The 24,390-nt window shown below is 51.1% G+C and overlaps 2 protein-coding genes across 3 annotated transcripts; one reads left to right on the top strand and one right to left on the bottom strand.

Annotated features, from left to right (window-relative positions):
• The first annotated feature begins 327 nt into the window (after positions 1-327).
• Positions 328-13,405, top strand: ANKRD13A (ankyrin repeat domain 13A). Of its 2 annotated transcripts, XM_084217310.1 has the most exons (16): positions 328-703; positions 2,150-2,203; positions 2,775-2,907; positions 3,029-3,153; positions 3,602-3,647; positions 4,255-4,398; positions 4,794-4,989; positions 5,570-5,636; positions 6,544-6,625; positions 7,311-7,369; positions 7,970-8,106; positions 8,402-8,559; positions 8,997-9,101; positions 9,248-9,399; positions 9,607-9,671; positions 10,439-13,405. In XM_084217310.1, exons 2-16 carry the CDS (start codon positions 2,195-2,197, stop codon positions 10,635-10,637), a joined length of 1,677 nt encoding a protein of 558 aa, XP_084073436.1. In that variant the 5' UTR covers positions 328-703; positions 2,150-2,194; the 3' UTR covers positions 10,638-13,405. The 2 variants fall into 2 exon arrangements, with proteins under 2 accessions (XP_084073436.1, XP_084073435.1); XM_084217309.1 differs by lacking the exon at positions 2,150-2,203.
• Positions 13,406-16,179: 2,774 nt separating this feature from the next.
• Positions 16,180-23,723, bottom strand: LOC311160505 (sodium-dependent serotonin transporter-like; the record flags this gene model as incomplete). The annotated part of the gene is made up of 14 exons (XM_084217339.1): positions 16,180-16,398; positions 16,536-16,592; positions 16,807-16,974; positions 18,348-18,448; positions 18,657-18,756; positions 18,850-18,981; positions 19,209-19,321; positions 19,402-19,529; positions 20,038-20,141; positions 20,851-20,985; positions 21,141-21,279; positions 21,416-21,635; positions 21,717-21,851; positions 23,549-23,723. 14 exons carry the CDS (start codon positions 23,721-23,723, stop codon positions 16,180-16,182), a joined length of 1,926 nt encoding a protein of 641 aa, XP_084073465.1.
• Between the last annotated feature and the right edge of the window lie 667 nt (positions 23,724-24,390).

Genomic DNA, 24,390 nt, shown 5'->3' with positions numbered 1-24,390 from the left:
CAATGGGACAGCTGCGGGCGGGACGTTCCATCTGTCCTCCCGCAGAGGGGGAGGGGAAGCGGCTTCCGCTTTCCGTGCGGTTGTCGGTGGCGGTGGAGTGCGGGGTACAGTGAGGAGCCCCCCTGCTCTGGCCGCGCTGTGGTTCGTTCCAGCCGTCCCCGGAGGGACAGGGAAGAGGGACGGGGACGGCTGAGGGGGCGAGAGCGGGGAGACCCCCGGGGGCGGCGCGGAGGGGGCTCCGGGAGGAGAGCCTCGGGAGCGGGGGGCTGCCAGGGGCACCGGGAGCAGGGGAGACCCCCGGGAGCGGCGCTGAGGGGGCTCCGGGAGGAGAGCCTCGGGAGCGGGGGGCTGCCAGGGGCGCCGGGAGCAGGGGAGAGCCCCGCGGTGGGTTTTGCATGGGGCTCCCCTTGGAGAGGGGTGAACGGTTCGCAGGGGGTTGTGGCCCGGGCTCACACACACACACGCACACACACACACACCTGGGCCAGGTGGGTGCCAGCAGAGACCAGCAGCTGAAGGGGTCAGGGCTTGAGTAACCTGGGGTCTCCAGCATCCAGAGAGAGAAGAGTGAGGGGCCCTGGCTGCCCCTCCCCAGGTGTGTGCCGGGATGAGCTCCCCTGGCGGGGCCAGCAGCGCCTTCCCCCTGCACGTCCTGGTGTGGAATAACGACTACAGGCGGCTGGACGAGGAGCTGCAGGAGCAGGTAACGGGGGCCCCGGGGTGCTGGAGGGCTGCTGGCCCTCGCTGTGCCAGGGAGGAGCACCCTGGTGGGACTGCCAGGAGCTTGAGGGGTCCCTGCACTTCGTTACTTGTTTATTTGTGGTGTAGGAGTGATGTAAGAAGGTGTAGGAATATACTTTTATGTCGGATGCTAAACGTTGGCTTCCCGTCTGTAAAGCTTTGCTGTGAGCATTCCAGTGCAGCTGCGGAGTAGCTCTTTTGGGGGAGTTAGGAATGGCTCAAGGAGAGCAGCTGTGATGGATGTTAATTTATTTATTAAAGCAATAAATAGTGTTTATCTTAATGGGAAGTCAACGTGCAGCAAAGGTGGCTGCTGCTGCTGGACATCAAACTAGCTCCCACTTTGCTGAGCACCATCAGTTCTCATAGATTTGTTGCTGCCCAAGATTGAGGGCAGAGTTTTTATATTGGTTGGAATGTTTTCAGCATCTCTGGTAAAAAAAAAAATGGATCATTGTTCCGTGCTGGAGAGTAGAAAACACAAAGCTGTCCCCTCTCTGGGACATGATGACGTAAGGAAATGGCCTGAAAGCTGCAGCAGAGCTTGAGCAGCAAAAAATCCTTCTGGCTGAGCTGCTGTGGAAAAGCTCTGACAGGGGCTAGAGCGAGGTACAGTTAATAAGCAGAGCTGATTAATTAATTATACCTGACACCACAAGTACGTGAGCCCAAGACCAGCTGTGCCACCTCCTGACTGTCACCTGCAGCTCTAACAGTGCACCTGACTTACTAATTCCTGCTCAGAGCATGTTCCTGCCCTGGTTTGGGAGAATCTTTGGAATGCACTCACTTTTTATCTAATTTATGTCACCTTCTGCACTAACCAGAATCTTTAACCTCATTGGCACGTTGCTCCTGTGTGTTTATTTCTGACACCCGTGAGAGTTTGTGGTTCAGTAGGCATCACTCAGCAGCTCCCGCCTGTGGAATGCTGCTTCCTCCCTCCATTGTGGAAACCAGCAGTGTGTGAAGACGGACTATCCCTCTTACTTCCTTTACCTGCTTTTAAACACCTTTTTTTTTTTTTTTTTCCCTAAGTATTCCAAAGATCTATTTCCCCCTGCTTCTTTGGGATGAGCTTCCTGCCGCTGGAGGGACGCGGAAGGGATCAAAGGCACCTCCCAGCTGCAGCTGGAGTGGCAAACGGGGTCGGGCATGTGGGGACCAGGGAACAGCAACAAACTCAGTGGGGAGGGACCCTTGGAGCTCTTTGGTGCTGAAGTGTTGGAGCTGCAGGAGGTGGGAAAGCAAATTAATTAATATTCCACCCCAGAAGTGAAGATGCTTTAAAGCGAAGCTTTCCCACTCTCTGTGAGATATTCTGACTTGAAGCTGTCAGATAACGCTGTTAACATGCATAATAACCTTCCTTTCTCATTCTGCTATTGACTTTCCCCTTTTCCTTTAGTTATAGATGCTCTTCTGTTTCAAATCTCTAAGCTAATAGTGAAAAATGTGTAAGGTATGAGTATGTTGTGCTTGCATGTTTTGGATATTTGTGCCTGTGTAGTTTATTTTTTATTTTAGTGACTTGTAGAGAATGCCCTCACTCCTCATTGTGCTGTGTGTGCTTTGTGAAACACCATCTGCTTCTGTCCTTTCCAAAAGTGCTGTCCAAAAGCTGTGTTGTACGCCCTGTTGCCTTTTTTTCCTGTTTCCCCCCCATTTTGTTGTACAGTTCAAGCCCTCTGTGGGGTCTCAGGCTCTCGGCTGTCCGTGGGGTGATGCACACGGACGAGAACTCCCATCTCCTCCTGAGCCTTCTGGGGGGAGCCAGAGGGGAAATAATGACAGAAAAAGAACTGAAAAGCACCAACAAGAACTCCTGTCCTACAGATTTTGTGTCATTTCATAGGCCCCGTTCTGCTTCTCCTTTTATTCACGCGGGGAAGCGAGCCAGCCCCGCAGAAGGGCGGTGCAGGAGAGTTTGGGAGCGGATCCGTGGGAATGGCAGGGAATGTTGACTCCTGGATTAGCCCTCTGTTTGTGCAGGCTCTGATGAGCTCTGTTCTCTCTCTCCTGGACACTGGCAGGATGTTGACCAGCGGGATCCACGGGGCAGGACCTTGCTGCACTTGGCTGTTTCCTTGGGTTACATCGAATCTGCCAAGGTCCTCCTGCAGCACAAGGCAGATGTGACCAAGGAAAATGAGCAGGGATGGACGGGTAAGGACAGCCTGGGGAGTAACCTGGGGTGTCATTCTTTCAGAGCAGGTGTTCTGTGGTTTTATGGGGAATTTTGGTCAGCAAGCAAAGTGACACGAGGCTGTGGTTGGGTTTATTTCAGTTTTGCACGAGGCTGTCAGCACAGGGGATCCAGAGATGGTCCAGCTGATCCTGCAGCATCGGGACTACCAGCAGACCTCCATGACCCTCGGGGGAGTTCCTGAGTTACTGCAGAAAATTAATGAGGTAATTATTTATTGAAGTGTAAACTCTCACTCCAGACTGAAATCACTGCTTGAATTCTCATGCAAGTAGTTCAGTTGAGTGAACTGTTGCAATCAGCTGGGCAAAATTGTGTTTTGTTCCAACCTGCTTATTCCATAGTGCTGAGAGACATGGAGGCTTTTTCTTGACTTAATTTAAATCCTTTGTCATCTACTCCAACATTGGAGGCTGAATGTTGAAGCCATTACTGCCCCTCCAGTAAAACAAGGAAGAGCAGCTCCCCAGAAAGCAGCAGGGGCAGGGCAGTGCCTGTTGTTGCTACTTTCAATTTCAGTTTTAGCATTGGCTAATCGTTTCTCCAGTTTTGCTCTCCTTTCTTTTTTTCCCTTTTCTAAAATGTTCTCAGGAAATGCTGCAATGAATGTCAAACTGTTTCATGAGGTACTCATCAGATGTTTTCCTTCTGCAGACACCTGACTTTTATGTGGAAATGAAATGGGAGTTCACTAGCTGGGGTAAGAATCCTGCTCCTTCTTACCAATTCCAAGCTGTAAAAAGGAGTTACAAATGTTCCACAGCACAGGCAGGGAAATATCCGCTCCCCGGAATCCTCCTCTCCTCCATCTCAAAATGACCTCTTGTGCTTTTGTTGCACAATTATTCTTTGTTTCCTATGTGGTTGGTTAGTTTTTGGTAGTAGAGAATTTAGCTGTTGTTGCAGTTGCTGAAGACTTTTCTTGGGTTTTTTTACCTGTCCATGGCCATCTGATTGTGTGTTATCTATGGGTTGTTTGGGAAGTACCTGCTTTTCCCCAAAAAGAATGAACACTAGGCCTCACAGCTGAATAAATATTTCAAATATCAAACTATTCGACCGCCAGGCATGGGGTTTATGCCATTTCACACCCTTCAGTTTGAACAAATATATTCTTCCTTTTCACATTCATCTTTAAATTAGGCCAGTTTTGCCCTAAGCTGGTTGTTCTTAAAGCTGAAGAGGATCAGTATCTCACCTCCTCTGGAATGGCATTCCCAGGAGTGAGCAATCCCTGTGCTTGAGTTCATTTCCTCTGTGCTGGACCTGTTGCACATTTTCCCTTCCCATTTCTCCATTTCTCCCAGTGCCCCTGGTTTCCAGGGTGTGCCCGAGCGACGTGTGCCGCATCTGGAAGAGCCGGGCCAAGCTGCGTGTGGACATCACCTTGCTGGGCTTTGAGAACATGAGCTGGGAGAGGGGCAGGAGGACTGTCATCTTCAAGGGAGAAGGTAAAGAGTTCACCTGTCTGCACCACTGACCCCCAAATACTGTGTGAGCACAGTGAGAAATCCTGATTTTACACCAAAAAGGCCTCTTGTGTTTTATGAAGGTTTTGTGCTTACATTTGTGTCTCGTAGAGACACTGTTTTATGATGGTGTAACTTCTTTGCTTTGAGTAAATCTGAGGTAAAAAATTGGTGATGTGGTAAAATGTCATTATTTTACTGTTTTCCTCCTTCTTTTCTGCTGCCCTACATAGAGAAAATAATTTTAATTCCATCTCCAAGTTTGATCCCAGCTGAGTGCAGAAACTCCCAGGTTTGATACACGATATACCCACAGCTTTTCACCCTGGAACACTTACTGAGTGTTTTAACTTGAAATGTTCCTTTTCTTCCACCAGACACTGGTGGCTGGGCAGAGCTCATCGAGATCAACCACGATGACAAGTTTGTTACAACAGAGAGGTTTGAGATCTCCCAGCACATGAAGCGTTTGACTTTGGGATCCATGACGCCCAAGAGGAAAGATGTGGAGAGGCGCCTCACATCCCCAATCATCAGCACGTGCCTTGATACCAAAAACATTGCTTTTGAAAGGTAAGACAGAGAGTTTCTCTTAGCAAATAAAAAAATTCAGATGTTATGGTTGAAAAAAGCTTCAATGACAAACTTTCAAAAGCTTTGGTAATTAAAACTTTCAGGGCTAGGTCTGAAATTAATTTAAGCTTCATAAATCGCTACATGAAGAAATTTGGGTTGGTCAAATTGCCACTGTTGGTTGGCAAAAAGTTCCCATTTGAAAGAAATCAGTGGCAGGAAGCTTCCAGTTTATCATATTAGTGGCATAGAATCAATAAGGGTGGAAAAGGCCTCTAAGATTGAGTCAATTGCTCACTGCAAATTTGCATTTCACTCAAATCCATGTGCTGGAATTGATGGACAAGAACTTGGATTTGGTAACAAATAAGTCAACTCTCACATGAATACTTTAGGTAAATATGCACAGTGTGTCTTTTAACAGACACACATTTGTCTTTCTTCATGATTACACCTATTTATTCAGATATCTGGGATTAATAACCTGTCAAATGTTGTTTAAAATGAGATTTAGAAAAAACAGCTGGGGGTTGTATAAAAATGAGCTGTGTAGACATTTGTTGTGTTCCCTTTTTGTCAGAACCACATCTGGATTCTGGGTATGGAGGACAGAAAAATCAGAAGGTGTCAATGGTTATGATGCCAAGGTAAAGCCTGTTCTGTTCTTCTGACAGATTTTGCAGCAAATTGAAGTCTGGCTGTGCTTTTTTTCTATATTTCCTGACTATTTCAGGTCTTAAAATTCCTATTGGGACATTCATTGTGTTGCCAGCAGAATTGGGCTGGAGTGAGCAACTTCCAGTCTTGTGGGAGGGATGGAGCTTGTGTGCAGGAATGTCCCTGGGGGATCAAAGAGGGGAGAGGAGGGACAGAAGAGTCAGCAGAGCTGCCTGCAGTCCCTCCCTTCCAAAGGCTGGCACTTAACTCACACTTGAGCACTGCCATTGTTTCAGGGGATGAAAGTTGAGGAACCTGCTGATAATAACAGCACTGCAAGGGACCTGCAGCCATCATGAATTCATGAACTGCACCTGAGTCACAGCTGCTTAGAATGTTCCACCTGACACTGCCTTTCACCTCTGTTTCACCTCAGTGAAATATTTTCAAGGTGGTTTTACAGCCTTACTGTGGGAGGAGTTTAGATTCAGAATCAAAAGATTTCATTTCCCCAATTCTGTGTGTATTCCAGGTTTGGGAATTGGTGCAATAAATTACATTTTGTAATTTTAATTCACCAGAAGAGTAAGTGCTGAGTAGCTTTTACATTTATCTGAGGGTTTTTCCTGATAAGACTGCAGGGCTGTTCAGCTGGACAGAGGGTTCATTAGTGTTTCCAAACTGTCACTAAATATTATTTCTGAGGTCTTATAACTAATCTCTGACTAGAAATCCCTGACTTTCCTTTTCCATTCCCTCTTAAAATCTCTTGGAAATGTCTTTCTGGTGTTGAGGTTGGTTCAGTTAGTTTTGTGTCCATGATGTTTTACTGGGGAACTCTTTTTTTTTTTTTAACCTGTGCTGCTGCTTGGTTTTTGTCCCTGTGTTTTTTGTAAGGTCTACACAGCAAACAACGTGAACGTGATCACACGGATCAGAACAGAACATTTAACAGAAGAGGAGAAGAGGAGATATAAAGGTATCTTCCCCATAGGAAAATTGGGAATAAATACATGCCTTTGGCTGTCTGACACCTCCCTTGTGTCTGAAGAACTGGGCAGACAAACAAGGAAATTCTCTTCTTGCTGACTTTGCCCTGCTGTTCTTTGACGTGTTTTGTGTCTGAGGCAGGTCATTATTTCACTCTTAACCTACAAATGAACCTGGTTTTATCACAGCTGTATTTAGAGGAAATAAAAACCCTTCAAACCTGTTGAAAGTTTGCTGACAGTTTTAAAAGGCTGCACTTTTCTGCTCTGGAATGTATTCCTGCCCTTACTTCACTTTGGCCATGGGTACAAGATTCACAGAGGCTTTGTTTGCTTGGAATTTTTTTGTTTTGGTCCACTAATTTCTTCTAATATTTGAATTAGAGTAAAGGGTGACCAGCCAGTAACTTTATATGGAAATTCTCCCACCCTGGGGCCACTGAGGCACTGGGACTCATAAAGGTGTCTGCTAATCATAGAAACCACTGAACATCTGTGCTCTATTCTGTGTGTTGTGCCTGTTTTGGACCATCAGCTGTAGGTCCTGGGCTTGCCTGGTAAAGCTCACAGGAGATCTGAACAACTTCCCTTTGGTTGGGAAGCCTGGCCTCAGTGCCAGTTTTACTGCTAATTAATGCTAATGGCTGTTTTTGTTTTCCCTCCCGTTACCTGAAGCTGATAGGAGCCCTCTGGAATCGTTCCTGGGCACAGTGGAGCATGAATGTGGTGCTCAGGTGAGTGTCTGATGTCAGCACAGTAGGAATTCCTGGTGTGTGGAGTCACCTCTTGTTTCCTCAGTTTGGCAGCAGTTTTGATTATGAGGTTTTCATTTGCCCTGAGGATTTTTTTGTTTGGCTGGGAATAGGTGAACTTTGAGATCCCTTTCCAACCCAAACCATTGCATGTTTCCACATGGCTTTAGAAGCTCCCTTGCTTCTAAAGAACAGTGGATAATGGATTTGCTGGCTCTCTGTCAGGATGGCACTGCACATTTATAGGGATTTAGAGATTTTGGGTTCAAATTGCCCACCCAAGTTTTGACTTTAGTAAAGGATTTGGAGCCTGGAAATGCTGTGGCTCATGTGTGTCTTTCTAGTTGGTTTCCAGCTTTAAAGTGTCTAAGTAGATTTTTCCTGTCTAAAAATGTGGAATTTTTAACCTCAGTGAAACAGAGTAAAAACCTCAGTCTAATAACAGCTGGTGTTCATGGCTGGGTGTCACTGTGCCTGAAATAGGGAAAGAGTTATTTCACAAAGGGTAAATTAATTAAAGTTTCTTGTAGTAACCACTCTTCATTACTTTTTGGGTTGTTTTTTTCCTCTCTTTCCTTCTAGAGTACATCCAGGACTACAGAGTATGCTGCAACCAACAATCCCACTGCTATTACTCTGGAGGAATACTTCAACCCAGAATTTGATTTGAAAGGCAGAGACATAGGAAGACCAAAGGAAGTCACTGTTAGAACACAGAAGTGAGAAATATCATTTTAACTATTTCTACTTTGTCTCTTCCCAGTTATCTAATCCCTGGAAACCATTTTTACAAATATCCAGTGTGGTTTTTCCCCAGATTTCACAATTAATTAGCAGAGATAGCTTGAAGTATTCAGCTGTAATCTATTTTTAATTCCACTAAGTCAAAACAAACATTTGGGCTGGTGCTGTAACTTGTTAGTAACCTCCTGTCACTGACCAACTGCCTGTTTTGCTTTGCATCTGTTCCTAAACTGTGAATTTGGGATGTTTTTATCCTACTTTGTCTTTAAGATTTAAAGCAACCTTGTGGATGAGTGAAGAGTTCCCCTTGTCTCTTATGGAACAAGTCACTCCAATCATTGACCTGATGGCCAGAACCAGTGCTCATTTTGCCAGACTTAGGGATTTCATCACTCTGGAATTTCCACCAGGATTTCCTGTCAAAATTGGTAATAATTAGCAATTTTTATTGTAACATCTTGTCCATTTTCCCCCCTTTGGTTTTACAATATATTATTTTAAAAAAACAACACATTGGCCTTTTAATTGTCTCACTGCTACCTAAAACATTGTTTTTACATCTGAAGTCAATCCAGAAATATCATTTTAAAGACAATGTCATTTCTGCGACAATGAGCTGTTGTCAGCCCCTTTCCTCTTAGCTTCAGTGCCTTAAATTTGGCAAATCTAATTTTGAAATAAGATATTTAGAGAGAGATTGAGCTAAATAAATAATAAACAAAAATAAATAATAAATAATAATAAATAATAATAACTGAAGCCACTTTATTAGTGAGGTGAGTTCCTCTGTGCTTTGTCATTATGGGAAGCTGCTGTGGAAGCAAATATTTGTTCTCATTTTGACAGAAATCTTGTACTCTTACAGAAATCCCCCTGTTTCACGTGCTGAATGCCCGAATTACTTTTGAAAATGTCAACAGCTGCAGGACAGCTGAGAGAACCTCTACTGGAGGTGCACAGAGTGATGCAGGTGAGGGATCCCACCTTTTTACATCCCTGTCCCTGGAATGCACCAAGGAGGGAGAAGCTGAACTGGAACATTCATGGGAATCATTTCAGTTACAACTTGTTACAAACGGGGCACAGCGTGCTTGTAACTTTATTTGGCTTCTGTAGGTCCTAATTTCGAGGTTGACCAGTCGGTGTTTGAGATCCCCAAATCCTACCACATCCAGGATGATGGCAGGAACATCCACGTGCAGGATGAGGATAATGAGATCATGCAGTTTGCCATCCAGCAGAGCTTGTTGGAATCTGGTGCAAATAAAGTAAGTGCTGGGGTCTGTACAGTGGCAGCTTGGGCGAGGACTGTGCAGCAAGAGCTGGAGGAAACCAGTGTAGGATCAGTTTTTCGGAGTTTAGAAGGTAAAAAGAATGTATTTCAAAGAAGAAATGAAGGTGGTTTAAGGATTACTTTCAGTGAGTTACTCTGCAGAGCTGATAACTGCTGTGGAATTGTCTTTGCCCATCTCTAGGAATTGGAGGTGCTTTCCAACGGAGCAGTTGCCTATTCCTCAGACTTCAACATGCAGTATCAGAGGTAAGTTTATTTTTCACATCAAACCTTGCAGTGACAGAGCAAAAATACCCCCAGCAGTACCATGAAGCAATTTAGCTTTTTTTTTTTTTTTTTTTAATGTATATGAGCAAATGCACAAAACTCAAGGTTTCTCCTTGTGCTTTTTCCAACTTTTCCAAGAAACAAGAACTCCAAACTGGGCCTCCCTGGTTTATGTTGTGTAGTTCTTTCCAGCTGTGGGGCTGGTCTGGGCACACAGCAGATTCTTTATCCAACATACAAACCCAATCCTCCTCTTCTGCTCTTAAAACTCTGAATTTGGTCCTTCTGCATTCAATCTTTGGTTATTAGAGGTTGTACACTTTAAGGCAGATCTTCTTTCTTTTCAAAATCCTTTTGTAATCCTTGAAAACATAGATTTAGTGGACACTAAAAAATGGGCTCTGGTGTCTGTGAATTGTTTCTGCAGTTAAGTGCAAAGAAACCAAGAACTGAATCTTCTGGGTTCTTCTATCATGAAAAATCCTTTAAACCAGGTGAGGATGCTTTTAGAGGCCCATTGAACATACAACTGTTGGCATCTATGAACGATTCAAAGGAATCCCTGTTTGTCATTGGGAATTTTACAAGTGTTGGAACAGCTGCTCTCATATCCTCAAGCTGTTTTCTCCCCTCTGGGAGAGATTTTCAGGTTTCTGAGTCTAAAACAGTTGCCAGGAAGGATCATTGCAAAGAATATGAGACAGGCTCTGTCTCTTTGACTCCTCAGAGTTGTTCTTTTCCATCAGGGCACTGCAGGAGAGCTTTCTGTCAAGATCAGGCAACTCCCACAGCAGCAGCTCCAGTGAAGCCTCCAGCTTTGAGAAGGACTTGCAGCTTGCCATGGAATTGTCAGTGAGGGAGCAGGAGGAGCAGGAGAAGCAGCGTCAGGAAAAGGAAGATGCAGAGCTTCAGCAAGTTTTACAGCTCTCTCTTGTGGAAAAATAACTCCTAAGTGACCTCCTGAAGCAGGGATGACCAAATCTGTGTAAAACTGGAGATTGTCAGAGCTGTCAGTCTGAAGACCACTCCTGGATTGCTTAAGGAAACATTTTACTGCCTTCTAAGTTGGCATCAGCTGCAAAAACCTGATTTATTTTTGTCAGGGGAGTTGTAGATCACAGGACTCCACATCTGGCTCCCCAACCATGCAGTCTTAGCTTTGAAGGAAATGTTTTTATCTAAACTTATTTATTGAAGAGCAGATGGAAATTTTGCTTTGCATCAGGATGTAGGATTGCAGTAAAGCTTGAAAGCCTGATTTATGGGGAGTTCAGGAGGGAAACTTCATTACTTACCAAAGAAATACTCATCTGCTTCATTATTTCTTTATAATTCAAAGCCATTGCCTGTTTTTCCAGCTGTTTCATGGGAGAGCATCTCCCTGCCTATGCACACACAATAGCTCTTCATGCTGACAGATGTTTTCTGTTAGTTTTGTTTAGATATGGTTATCTCTCCTCTAGTTATTGAGAGTTTTGGCTTAAGAGGGATAATTTTATACTTGAACAGCTCATCCAAGCTCCAGATTAAACTAGTGCTTTCTGAAAAAGGACAAAACAAGTAGCCAGTAAACATTTTAGATGCTGAAATGGGACCATCTGTCCAGTACAGCAGCAGTTTCTGCAGTGATTCCAAACCAGCTCGTTCCCCTGCTCAGAGGGCAGCAAGAAATTAAGGCATAGATACAGGTGCTTCTTTGGGATCTCTTGGTGTGCATGGCTGAGTGTGGGTGCTAAATGCAGCCAGGAAAAGAATTCAGGGGAGATTTTCATGTATCCTTATTGGAAGAGAAGTTTCATTCTGCAAGGGAAACGTGTGTTGCTTTTTAAAACCCCAGCACTCGTCCTTCATGTGAATACATCTATTTTTTTACCTGAATATTTTTATTGATTTTTGAACCAAACCACTAGGCCTACACTCATCAAACTGGTCTTGTAATGATTCCTAGGTCTGTTTTAACCAGCTTTCCTCAGGTTTTTGGCCAGACAGGATCTTTGTAGCTCTTTTATCTGCACTCCTCTCGGTGTTTACAGTACTCACACTGTGACTCTCAAGTGCACTCCACAGGTACACGGTGATCAGCCACAGGAAAGCCTTACACTTGTTAAATGTGAGCAATATCCCTCTGCTCTGGCTGGCAGGGCTGGAGGAACCTTTGGTACAGCTGCTCTGAGCTTGCTCCTAACATTGCTGCTGTTCCTCAGGCTGAACAGGGCAGTTCTGGGTGACCAACTATTAATTAACCAATGTAAAATCACTATGAAATGGACTTGATCATAACCAGTGGGGCAGTTGGAACCCTATTTTAAACCAATAATCCATTGTTTTACATGGGAAACTATTACAATTCCTTCAGTTGTACACTAGGACTGGCCTCTCCACACTGGTTTTGTTCCCTGGCACATCTTGCATCCCTGAAAACAACTTCCTGGGTGCTGCTGGAATGGGACTGTCCTGCACAGGGGCAGAGGGCTGGGTTGGGATTTCTTTCTTTGCAAAGGGGATTCCTGTGACTGTCACAGTTGGGAGAAGGGAAGAGGCCTCGTGTTGAGCTCCTGACAGGGTGGGAGGTAGGAGATGGAGCTGTGGGCATTCCTCCAGTGGGAATAAAGAGTGCTGTTGCCTTTACAAACCTGCCTGCCTGGCATTGCCTGTCTTCTGCTAAGCTTTTCAAAGGTTACAAGAGGGGTAAAAATAGCATTTTTCAAGCTGACTTGTTCTGGTTTTATATTTAAACTAAAGAACATCGAGCACTTTCAGCTGAAGTTTTGTTACGCTCCTGCTTCTTAGTCTGGGACTGTAAAATAAATTGGATTAGCTTTTGGTTTTTTTTTTTGTTTTTGCTTTCTTTGACATTTGTATCATTCCAGCTAAAACTAGAAGGCCCTGCTTCCCTCAGCCAGGTGCTGCTTCTCTTAAAGCCTGACTTAACCCTTTCAGTGTAAGATGGACATGCTCTGTGTGCTGGAAGAAAAACCAAAGGTACTGCACATTGCACCACACACAGGTATTTTTTCTCACTGTATTTGGAGTTGTTTTGGTTTTTTTTAACTAATTATCTGTCTTTTTGTACATTAAAGTGACATTATTATATATGAAATTCTCCAAGGTAGTTCTGGTTTGGTTGTGAATCAGACAGAATCTCCAGAACCACTTTTTGAACATTTTCAGCCAAGTTTTGAGTCTCCCTGTCTTGAGAAGGGGGAATTAGTACAACATAGATGTTAAGGCAGTGAAAAGCAGGAAACCCTATTAATTCCTCTCTGCAGTTTCATGTAAGAGAGGAGCAGAGAGTTCTGAGTGTGTTTAATGTTAAGGCCAAGACTGTTGTGTAAACAGAGTCCAACCTCTCTCTCTGAGGCAGCTTGAGCCTCATGTAGGAAAGAGAATCTCAGAGTTACAAACAACTGTAGCTTCTTCTAAAACTTAAACCAGCTTTAAAAGTTCTTTAGGTTGATGCTGTTAGTGCCTGAAAGCAAGACAGTGTGCTTTTTTTGTGCTTTTGACCCCATTTCAAAGCTTTTTACATCAGCAATTCATGATTTTGTTTATTTGGAAACCCTTCTTACACTGCTTTGGCTGAGTTTTGATTCATAGCTGAGCTGCTGGAAACTTCACAACTGTTGTAGGATGTGCTTCCATTGTGCTGTTAAACATCCATGGAAACATTCTCCCAGCACTGCCATCCTCTTCCCTGGCTTCCCCCAGCGCTGCCATCCCACCCCAGGAGCCATGAGGGGACCAGAGGTGGGAATCAGGACAGCCTCACCCCTTTCCAGCCCAGTTAATAGCAAACAGCACAGCCATGAATAAATAAGAGCCTGGATTGTTTACTGAGCGTTTTATTTGTACAAAGAGGCATAGCAGGGAGTGAGGAATGAGAGCAAACAGGAATTCTGCTCCTGGGAATGCAGAGCTGGGGCTGGGAGCTTCACCATCCACCCCCCACGAGCAGCACAGGCTGCAGGCCAGGCTTCACAGCGATGAAGGACCAAGGGAAATCAGGAACACAGGAATCAGTGAGCAAAAGGAGGAGCAGAAAGCAATAGCAAGAACAGTGCTGCCTTGCTGCCTCACTCTTGGATTAACAGCTCCATCTGTTTGAGGCCAGGCTCACTCTGTCATTTCTCAAAACAAAGAAAATCCCTGTTCGGTGCCAGCAGTGTCCTTGAAACAGATCAGAAAACACCTCAGATGCAGCAGGAGGGCTTTAGAACGGGTCAACAACAATTGTACTGAAAGTTAAGTTTTAAAACTCTAAATAAATTACTAAGCAAAACACCCCTATGTTAAATATTAAAGTAATAATTAGTAAAATCCAGTTATTACTTGTAGCAGTGCAAAACAAAATAGCAGCATTTGTATGGAAGTGGGATTCAGTGTAAACACTTGTTACTGAAACTGCATAAACTGGGTCTGGCTGGAGCTCAAACTCTTCCAGAGCATCTGCCTGGCTTGCAGATCTTTGGAGGCTCCTGTTCCCAGGGAGCCAGTAACCAGCACATGCTGGAATCCCTCACCTGCACCCCAGTTCCCAACAGGTTCAGCAGGGCTGGTTTGATGGGAGGTTATTTGGGGCTTTTTAGCCAGGAGTTAAAGCAAATAACATTGGGAAATGAGAAGCCTGGCCCGGGAAAACTACACCAGCATCAGGTCATCATGCATCAGTGTTCCTGCTCAGAGGCAGGAATGGACCAGACCCTCCACCCACTGCTGGCTGGCTCACTGAGCTTTTACCTTTGGAATATTTTTGAATGGGACCTTAAAGCTCATCCTGTTCTACCCCCTGCCCTGACAGGACACCCCCCACTACCCCAGGTTGCTCCAAGCCCCGTCCAACCCCCAAGACTCAGCGTTCAAACAAGGACCTGAATTAATCAGAAAGCAAAAAGCAGACGTGGTTGTGACTGAGCACGTGGAGCTGCTCCTCGGACAGTGTTGCCAGTCTCGCCCTGTTCTTGTGCCAGCCGAGGCCCCGGGTGCCTGCACGCCCCGGGGATGCTCTGGAGCACACGGGGTCGGATCAGCCTGGCCAAAACGCTGGGATTTGGGAGGCGTTGCTCGGGTTTGCTGCGGACACGCCCCAGGAGCTCCAGGAGTCTGTTTGCTGAGGGAGGGGGCGACTTCCAGCACCCGGCCAGAGCGCTGCTGGAAGCCACATCACGATGGAGCCACGGGATACAGCAGGGGCAGGGATGGGGGAAAAGCCACGCTCGCATCCTCAGGGCATCCCCAACAGCTGCCGGGAGCGGAGGGGAGAACCGGGCGGGACCGGAGCAGTGGTGGCACGGTGGGCAGCGGATGGGAGAACCTGCTGGGTCCGGAGCAGTGCCGGGACGGTGGGTACCAAACGGGAGAACCGGCAGGGCTGAAGCGATGCTGGGATGGTGGATGCCAGGTGGGAGAACCGGGTGGGATGCAGCATTCTCTCGACGCCCCGGCGGGTCCCGCTCCGCTACCGCCGCCGGACGGGCCGGTACACGCAGATGGCCATGAGGATGATGGTGAGCAGGAGAGCGCTGAGGATGCTGCCCAGCAGCACTGCGGCGGGAAGAGAAAGAACATTAACTAAACACTGCCTGAGCAACTCCCGAGCCCCGGGCCGGGTCGTGGCGGGGCTATACCCCGTGCCCCCCGCTCCTCACCCAGGTTCTGGTGCTGCAGCACCGCGTAGGGCCGGCTGCGCTCCGCCGGGCCCGGGGACAGCGCCCAGCCCCGCGCCGCCGCCAGCCCCATCGCGCCGCGACACCCACGGACCCCGCCGGGCTTTGTGCGGCGGGCCCGGCCCTGCCCCTTCCTGCGGCCCGCCCCGCCCCGGGACCGGCCTTCCGGGGGAGCGGAGCGATGCCGCGGCCCCGGGAGCGGCACCGGGAGCGGCACCGGGAGCGCTGCGCCCCGCGCCCGCCCGCCGCAGATCCGCGCGTCCACCCCGCGCGTCCCTGCACCCCGTGGGCATCTTCTCTCCCCAGTCCCCCAAGCCCTGCGTGTCCCCCCAAGCCCCGTGTCCCCTCCCAAGCCCCGCTGTCACGAACGTGGGTTCTTTCCGGTGTTTTAAGGTCCCCAAACACCGAGGAACGGTGATGCTGCTCTGCGAGCGACGGGACTGGGAAGCCGCGGCAGGTGGCTGATTCACCCCGGCCCAGGGATGCCTCACCCCGACCCAGGGTTTGGTTTGAAAATGAGATCTATGAGGGTATTTCCCTATATATATATATATATATTCCGGGATGGGGCGGCAGGAGGCACCGACCTGCCCGGCTTCAGCAGCACCTGGGACACATCCCCGGGCTCGGGCGATTCCTCGGCCGAATTTTGGATCTTTGTAGCAGGACAAGGTGTGTGTCTGGACAGCGACAGCCGCCCTGTCCCCCAGCCCAGCCCGGGCTCTGAGCCCCGCACGGCACTCCATGAGCACAGCACTGCGAACTCCGGCTCCTCTCCCTCCCCTCATCTCCGAGCATCAGCATCAGCTTTATTTTCCAAACACTCAGGGCACAGCTACAGACATGCACGGGGGAACCTCGAGCGAGGCAATTCCTCCACCTGCTCCGGGAGTTGGGGTTCTCCCCCAACCCCGGGCGTTTGGCCCTTGGCTGCCCGCCCAGGGGCCGCAGCGCTGCTGCCGTTCTCCCTGCCGTGGTTTTCTCCCTGCCAGCAGCGAGAACGGGCTCAGCTCCGCCGGGACGTGCCGCCGGTGCCGGGGACGCTGGTGGAGATGCCGGGTCCGGTCCGCGGTGAGGAGGGCGATGGCAGCTGCCCCATCGCTGTGCCAAGGAGGGAGCCCGAGCAGCCTCCGTGTCCCCCGGCCGTGCCACCGCTCTACAGGACGGGGGCCATGCCCACCCCCTCTGCCTGGGGGGCTCGCAGGAGCTTCTCGGGCCGAATGCAGACGGCGAGGCGCTGATTGAGAGACAAAACACAGCGCGTTGCCTTCCTGCGCTCCTCCGAGCCCTCCCCAGGGCATTAAATCCCGGTGGGATGTAATTGCCGCTGGAACAAAGATGCTGAGGATGCATCAACCAGCCCGGCTCCCCAGGCTCGGGCTGACCCGAGTGGGGTCCCTGCCCACCCCAGCCCACCCAGGAGCCGTGGGATTGTCAGTCCTGCTCCTGACCTGCTTGAGGGACCCTGGAGTCCAGACGAGCTTGTACACCATGTACAGGGGGATGCAGATGAAGGAGGATGCTCCGATGAGGAATCCCACGGAGATGCTCCACTCGGGGTACTGGTAGTCAAAGAGGCTCAGGGGAGGCTGGTCCAGGAGGGAGCTGATGACAATGAACTGTAACGAGCAGAGAGCCACAGGGACCTCGAGTCCTGTGAGCAGTTTGGGCCCCTCACACCGAGACAGACAGGGAGGGCTGGAGCGTGTCCAGAGAATGGAACAGAGCTGGGAGAGGGGCTGGAGCACCAGGAGCAGCTGAAGCTGAGGGAGCTGGGAAAGGGGCTCAGCCTAGGGAAAAGGAGGCTCAGGGAGGATTTTCTATCTCCCCACAAGTCCCTGATACGAGGGTGCAGCCAGATGGGGGTTGGGCTCTGCTTCCAGGGAACAAGGGACAGAACCAGAGGAAATGGCCTCAGGTTATGTTGGACATCAGGGAAAATTTCCTCACTAAAAGGGATGCCCAGGGCAGTGGTGGAGTCCCCATCCCTGGAGGGCTTTAACAGAGGTGTGGATGTGGGCCTTGGGAACCTGGGTTAGTGGTGGTGGCCTTGGCAGTGCTGGGTAATCCTTGAACTCTTTGATCTTAGAGGGTTTTTCCAGTCTAAATAATTCCCTGATCTCCCCAGCCCTGGCACTGATGGCAGCTCACCCCACAGGTTATCAGGATACAGGGATGGAACAAGATGATCTTTAAGGTCCCTTCCAACCCAAGCCGTTCTGTAATTCCATGATTCTATCAGCACCCTCCCCATCCTGCTGCTCCCCCTGTCATCCCAGCTCCCAGCCAGCATCACAGGGACATCACAGGGACATCTCCCAGGCTGCCACCCTGGCTGGGTGAGGGTTGGGAGGCTCTGTCAAACAAGCCCCTGAGCCGGTGCCCTGCGAGGGCTGCTCAGCCCCGTGCTGAAACAAAACCTTTGCTGTGTGCTTTGATGATAATACTCCTCTCTTAATAACCAGGGCAAAGTGCTTAGAGCCATAATTAATCCTCACAAGGCCTCTTCTCCTGCAGATCCAGTGAGATTAGACCCCTCTGCCGACGGCAGCCTTTGAAGTGCCGTGGGAGCTGGCATTTCAAAGGGATGGATCCAGCCCAGCACAGGGGAGAGGGACCCGTGGCCAGCCCTGTCAGGGATGCTGAGTGCTGGGAGGATGAGGCCAAGCTGAGCTTGCACCTGTGTGAGCACCCAGCTTTGCCCTGGAGCTGTGGAAAAGGCTGGAAAATGAACTTCCAGCTCCCTTTCTCGGGGATGTCCTGGGGGTGTGGGCACTGTGGCAGTGCCCCCTGGGTGGAGCAGCAGCATGGGGAGGGCTGGTGTGAGGTCCCACAGCCCTGTCTGCTCTCCTGGCAGCTTTGTCACCTCGTGTGGGTGAGAGGGGAGTTATGCATGGCACGGGGAGCTGGGCAGCAGAGGGGAGTGGCTGTCCTGCAGGGTGTCCAGAGGGACAGCGGTGACCTTGTCCGTAATTTGGCCGTGGATACTCACTGCCAGCAGGGCTGGGCTGATGGCAACCCAGCACAGCTTCCAGAAGAGCCCCGGGGTGAAGCCCAGCATGGCTTTGACATCGTGGGAGAACCTCTGGATCCCTGCCAGAGGAGAGAGCCCTCACAGCCCCAGGGTCCTGCTGGGGACGTGGGGTCAGGGATGTCCACACAGACACAACAGCCTGTTCCCATCCCAGCCTGGCCAGGAGCCACACACGGGATCCAGTGCCTGGGATTGACTCACCTGTGCAGGTCACACACCCATGCAGGTGCCCATGGAGTGTTTTCCATGACTGAGGCAGTTCCTTACCATAAAACCAGGAGACAGCGATGGTTTCCAGCAGCACCACGGCCAGGATGGAGCAGCCAGCACCAAACTCCTCCAGCAGCTTCACCACATAGGCTCCCCCCTGGAGCAGCAGGAGGAGGGGGAGGCTGCAGACCCCACGGGGTGAAGGAGGGGATGTGGGGGGCCAGGGCAGGGGGGTGCCAGTGGAACTCACGTAGGTGAGGGTGCTGAGGGAGCCCAGGAAGCAGACTGTGATGAGGCCGAGGACGAAGAGCTCCCGTCGCCCTGCCAGGACCTGGGGGTACTCGTCCATCACGGCCGTGATCACGGCCTCCAAGCCTCCAAACTGCAAAGGAAATGCTGGTCTGGGGTGGGGAAATGGGATGTGGGGACAGTCCTGCTCTCCAAGAAAGTGCACATGGCAGAGCAGGGTTATCCCATCCCATCCCATCCTATCCCATCCCATCCCAGCCCATCCCAAGGCCATAACTCCCCTTGTCACCCCACAATCAGCCATGGGACACGGCCACCCCCGGTCCCTGCTGGGGACACAGCTGGGCTGTCCCCTCCTACCGTGCTGTCCAGCCCCAGGGTGATCATCATCAGGAAGAAAATGATGGCGAAGAAGGTGGATCCCACCATGTTGGCAATTGCTTCAGGGTAGGTGATGAAGAGGAGGCTGGGCCCTAGGAGGGGACACTGGCTTGGTTGGCAGTTCCCTGGCACAGCCCTGGGCGTGGGAAGAGGCTGCTGGAGGGAGGAGAACCTTTATCTCTGGCGACATCCTCCACCTCCACATCCCTCATCTCGGCCATGTAGCCCAGCACGGTGAAGATGACGAAGCCTGAGAGGAAGCTGGTGAGGCAGTTCACAGCACTGGTGACCAGTGCATCCCTGGAAGGCAGAAAAGAGGCAGAGACCCCTCTCCAGGTCAGCCCTCACCCTGCTCCAGCTGCTCTGGCCTTCCCCCACTCCAGTTCCCTCTCCTGGCCCGTCACACCAAACCATCAATGGGGAAAAATGCCCAGCCTGCAGCCACAGGGACCAGGAGCTGCTGGGATGTGGCAGTGGGGACCAGGAGCTGCTGGGATGTGGCACTGGGGACCAGGAGCTGCTGGGATGTGGCACTGGGGACCAGGAGCTGCTGGGATGTGGCAGTGGGGACCAGGAGCTGCTGGGATGTGGCAGTGGGGACCAGGAGCTGCTGGGATGTGGCACTGGGGACCAGAAGCTGCTGGGATGTGGCACTGGGGACCAGGAGCTGCTGGGCTGTGGCACTGGGGACCAGGAGCTGCTGGGATGTGGCAGTGGGGACCAGGAGCTGCTGGGATGTGGCACTGGGGACCAGGAGCTGCCACAACATGCCTCCACTGCAGCTGTGCCCACTGGGATGGACTCTCACCGGTAGCAGTTGTTGTGGAAATGGTTGTAACTGGCCAGAGCAAGGAGGACTCCAAATCCAGGGCCCAAGGAGAAGAAAATCTGTGCAGCAGCATCCACCCAAACCTGGAGGGAGAAACAACAGGAGGATGGGAAGGGAAGGAGTTCCTTGGAGCTGGGATGGAGCTGGGAGGTGCCCCACAGTACCAATGGCACAGGGTGGGGCTGTGCTTGGGGTGTTTTCCTGCCTGCCCCGTGGGGCTGAGGAGCTGCTGTGGCACCGAGTGAGCTCATTCCCACCCTGGGCTGCTGCCCAGCAGGGCTCAGCAGTGTCACCCACCCTGGGAGCAGGGATGGATGGATGGATTGATGGATGGATTGATGGATGGATGGATGGATGGATGGATGGATGGATGGATGGATGGATGGATGGATGGATGGATGGATGGAGAGGAGCCCCGAGCCTGCCGTGCCCACTCCTGCCTGGCACATTCAGCGCTGGCAGCACAGCCCTCATTACCTTTAATGAGAATTCTCAAGTGCTGCCTGGTGATTACCCACAGGAAGCCCATTGTCAGCCCAGGGGGGAGCACAGCACAAACAAAACCGGCCAGAATGAGATGGGTGATTCAATTATGGATTTACATTTCCAAGAGCCTGTCCAGGGCACCTCGTTTCTGCGGGAACAGGGGCCCCATTGCCCTGTGGGCAGGGTTGGGTGGGGGTCCTGGGGAGGGGTTTTGGGTGCTGCCCTGTCCAGATGGGTGGGTGGGTGTGCTCTGGAGGGCTCTGGGTGCTGCCATGCCCCGGGCAGGGGGTCCCCACCCTCACTCACCGCGGTGCTCAGGAGCTTGCCCCAGTCTGGGCGCAGGTAGAAGACAACTCCTCTCCAGGCTCCAGGCAGGGTGGCCCCTCGGATGAGCAGGATGAGCAGGACCACGTAGGGCAGCGTGGCTGTCACCCACACCACCTGAGGGAGGCAGCTGTCACCTCCTGTCACCACCCAGCACCCAAACCTTTGCTGGGCTCGCTCAGGGTGGGCTCAGGGGATGAGGAGGAGGGGTGACATCCCCTCCTGCACAGTCAGGTGGGTGGCAGGATCCTACCAGGTGGAGCTCTCCTCACCTTCCCAGAGGTTTTCACCCCTTTCCACAGGCTGAAGTAGACGATGGTGAAGATGAGGAAGAGGCAGAGCAGCAGCTGCCAGCGGATCCCCCCGATGTCATACAGACCCCCGGATTTCTGGATCTCCAGGACCTTCCTCCTGCAGGCAGGGATCCCCAGGGCTGGGAGCAGGCTCAGCCCCAGGCAGGCAGTCCCTGAGCTCCTCAGGAGCATTCCCACCCCAGAGCCTCCTCAGGGATGTGCCCAGCCCACACCACCCACATCCCTGCTCTTACGTGTAAAACTCCTCAGCAGGGGACCTGGAGAAGTTGGTCCAGGTCACGTTGCTCTTCCCAAAGTAGTTGGTGCAGTCAGGGGTGTTCCAGGGGTTGTCACAGCTTGCCCAGGGCAGGGTGCCCGAGAAGGATGAGTAGAAGTAGTAGAGAGCCCAGGCAATGATGGTGTTGTAGTAGAAGGAGACGTAGAGGCCGATGATGCAGATGGCAAAGCCGATGCCTGGGAAAAGCAGGATCAGGCTCAGCTTTGGGACACGGCTTTGGGGACCTGCTGGGGCTCAGGGTGTCACCCCACTCTCACCTTTAAAGATGGGGCAGATGCGCTTCCAGATGGGGATGGCACCTGTCCTGTGGAACTGCCCCAGGGCCAGCTCCATGTAGAAGAGGGGCACCCCCCCAAAAACAGCCATCAGCGTGTAGGGGATGAGGAAGGCTCCTGCAGGGGGGGAGCAGAGCAGGGTGAGCACCAGGCTGCCAGGGGACCAGGGCATTGTCACCTCCCTCCCTCCTGGCACTGCCCCAGCAGGTCTGGATGTGTTTGTGAGAAGCTTTGGAAAGGATCTGGGCAGAGGAGCTCAGAGGTGTGAGACCCTGCGTGGTGTTCCAGCTTCCTGGGCTCCCAGGACAGCCCTGCTGGGGTGCCAGCCCTGCTGGGGAGGCACCATTTGGCCAGGATGGAACAAAGAACCACAGAAACCATTGGGGAGGGGACAGGGGAGGGGACACCCAGCACCCCTCAGGTCTGGAAGAGTTTTGGAGGAAAATCTGACTGAATATGCACAGCCACCCCAAGACACATAATTAGTGCTGCTATCTGCATTATTCATCACCTCCTCATTTTTACTGGGGCTACACTTGTACCCCATGGAGCTTTGGAAAGTGGAACTGCTCTGAGTTCTGCTGGGATTAGTTAATTTAACCCCCACGGCTCCTCCCTGTGACAGATGTGTGTGTGGTGCACCCCAACATTCCCAGCATCCCCAAAACCCCCTGCACCTCCAGCATCTCTGGTATCCCCAGCATTCCCAGTACCCCCAGTCACCTCCAGTATCCCAAATATCCCCAGCCCCCCCTGTCTGCCTGGCAGGACTGCCCCAACAGGACCAAGTGTTTTCAGTGTTTTCTTTCCAGGCAGAGCCCAGGTTGTGGGTGAGTCCAGTGCTGCCCATCCCAGTGTCCCCCCTCCATGGGGCTGTGCTCCCCCAGAGCTGCTCCCTGAACTCCTCACCCTCCCGTGTGCATGGGGCAGGTGGAAACAGGCACACAGAGGGGCTCAGCTCTGCTCCCAATCCCACAGGAGCAACTCACAAATAACTCTGTTTCAACGTGGGCACCTGGGATCCACGGTTTTGCCTTGAGTATGGAACTAATTATCTCTTTCTAATTTTCCCAAGCAGTGGAGGATGCTCCCCGAAAGCCAACTTTGGCAATTAAATCCGCTGCGCTTTCCCAAACAGCTCAAAATGCTCATCCCTCCTTTTTCATTTCCATGTGAGGGGGGCTTCTATCCTGCTCCATTCCGAGCAGTTTATTCAGTTGTCCTTTACTGAAGGTTTTTCCCTTTGTGGTGTTTCTGTGTCTTCTCTTCCCGTTGATCCCTCAAAGCTCGTGAGGTCCAGCACTGCCAGCCAGGATCCACAGCAGGAGGGTGGGATGCTCGTGAGGAGGGTTTGAAACCAGGAGCCATCCCAAAGGGCAGCTTCCCAGAGTCCCAAAATCACGAAGTGTGTGAACCTCCCAGCCCAAATTTAAGGATCTTTATCCTTTTATGCAATTTGGACCGTGCTAATTTTCCCTTTGCGATCCTAGAGCTGCTAACGCACCTCTAACTCTACTGGGAAAGGAGGGGAAGACCAGGAACGGAGGGAAAGACCAGGAAATGAGGAAAGGACCTCAGGGAGGGAGGATGGAGGGAGTGGAGGAGGATTCTGAATGAAGGAAGACACAAACAGAAAAGAGATGGATGTCGGGAGAAGTTGGGTCGGTCTTTAAACCGCCCTGTCTGAAGTGGAGCAGCTGGAAACAAAGAAGGAGAACAAACAGTGAATTCTTCAGGGTGGGAAAGATGGAAAACGAGGGAAAAGACATCTTTTCTCCAAAAGAAGACTGAAATAAGCCCAGTGGTGTCCTTACCCCCTCCGTTCTGGTAGCAGATGTAAGGGAACCGCCAGACGTTGCCCAGATCGACGGCGAATCCGACGACGGAGAGGAGGAAATCCATCTTCTTGCTCCACTTGTCCCTGGGGTGGGTCTGGGGGTTTGGGGGTGCAGGGCTGGCAGGGGGACCCAGGCAGGGCTGCTCTGCCATCATGCCACCCCGGCAAATCCTGCAGGATTCAGGCTGAGTAACTTGGGGAGGATTTCTGTGTGGCTGATGACAGATCCGAGGAGGGGAGGGTCAGGCTGACTGTGCTTCCCCACCTCCCGCTGGAAACCCACGGCACGGAGAGCAGGGAAACAGAGCCGTGCTTGATCAAAGGCAGCCGGGGAGGGCAGCCCCCGAGCGAGGGGACCAGCCTGACCCTGCAGGGACCGGCATCACCTCGAGGGGACCAGCCTGACCCTGCAGGGACCGGCATCACCCCACTGGGACCAACCTCACCTTGTGTGAATTAACATCACCCCGTGTGTCCCACCCAGGGGAGGGGATTCCAGCTCAGTTTTTGGGGCTGAGGTGGTAAAATGGGATCGTGTTTCTTCCTTCCCCCTGACAGATCCTTATTTCTCTCTCCATGGTGTGTTTTGCTAAGGAGGTGACATTGATGCTTGCAGGGGAAATTCGGGAATCGTGGAGTGGTTTGGGATGGAAGGGAGCTTTAAAGGTCATCTCATCCATCTGGGCTCGACAGGTCTCTCTGGGGTGTGAATTTCTTGGAAAAAGCCACACGAGAGTGAGATAACTTTCACAGCTGAGCTGTGACCAGGAGGGGATGGCAGCGTCCCCAAAGCCACCGCTCTGCCCTGTGACAGTTTCA

Source organism: Fringilla coelebs (assembly GCF_963513975.1).
Source record: "Fringilla coelebs genome assembly, chromosome: 17".
NCBI classification, from domain to species: Eukaryota; Metazoa; Chordata; class Aves; order Passeriformes; family Fringillidae; genus Fringilla; species Fringilla coelebs.
This window is presented reverse-complemented; position numbering and strand designations above follow the sequence as displayed.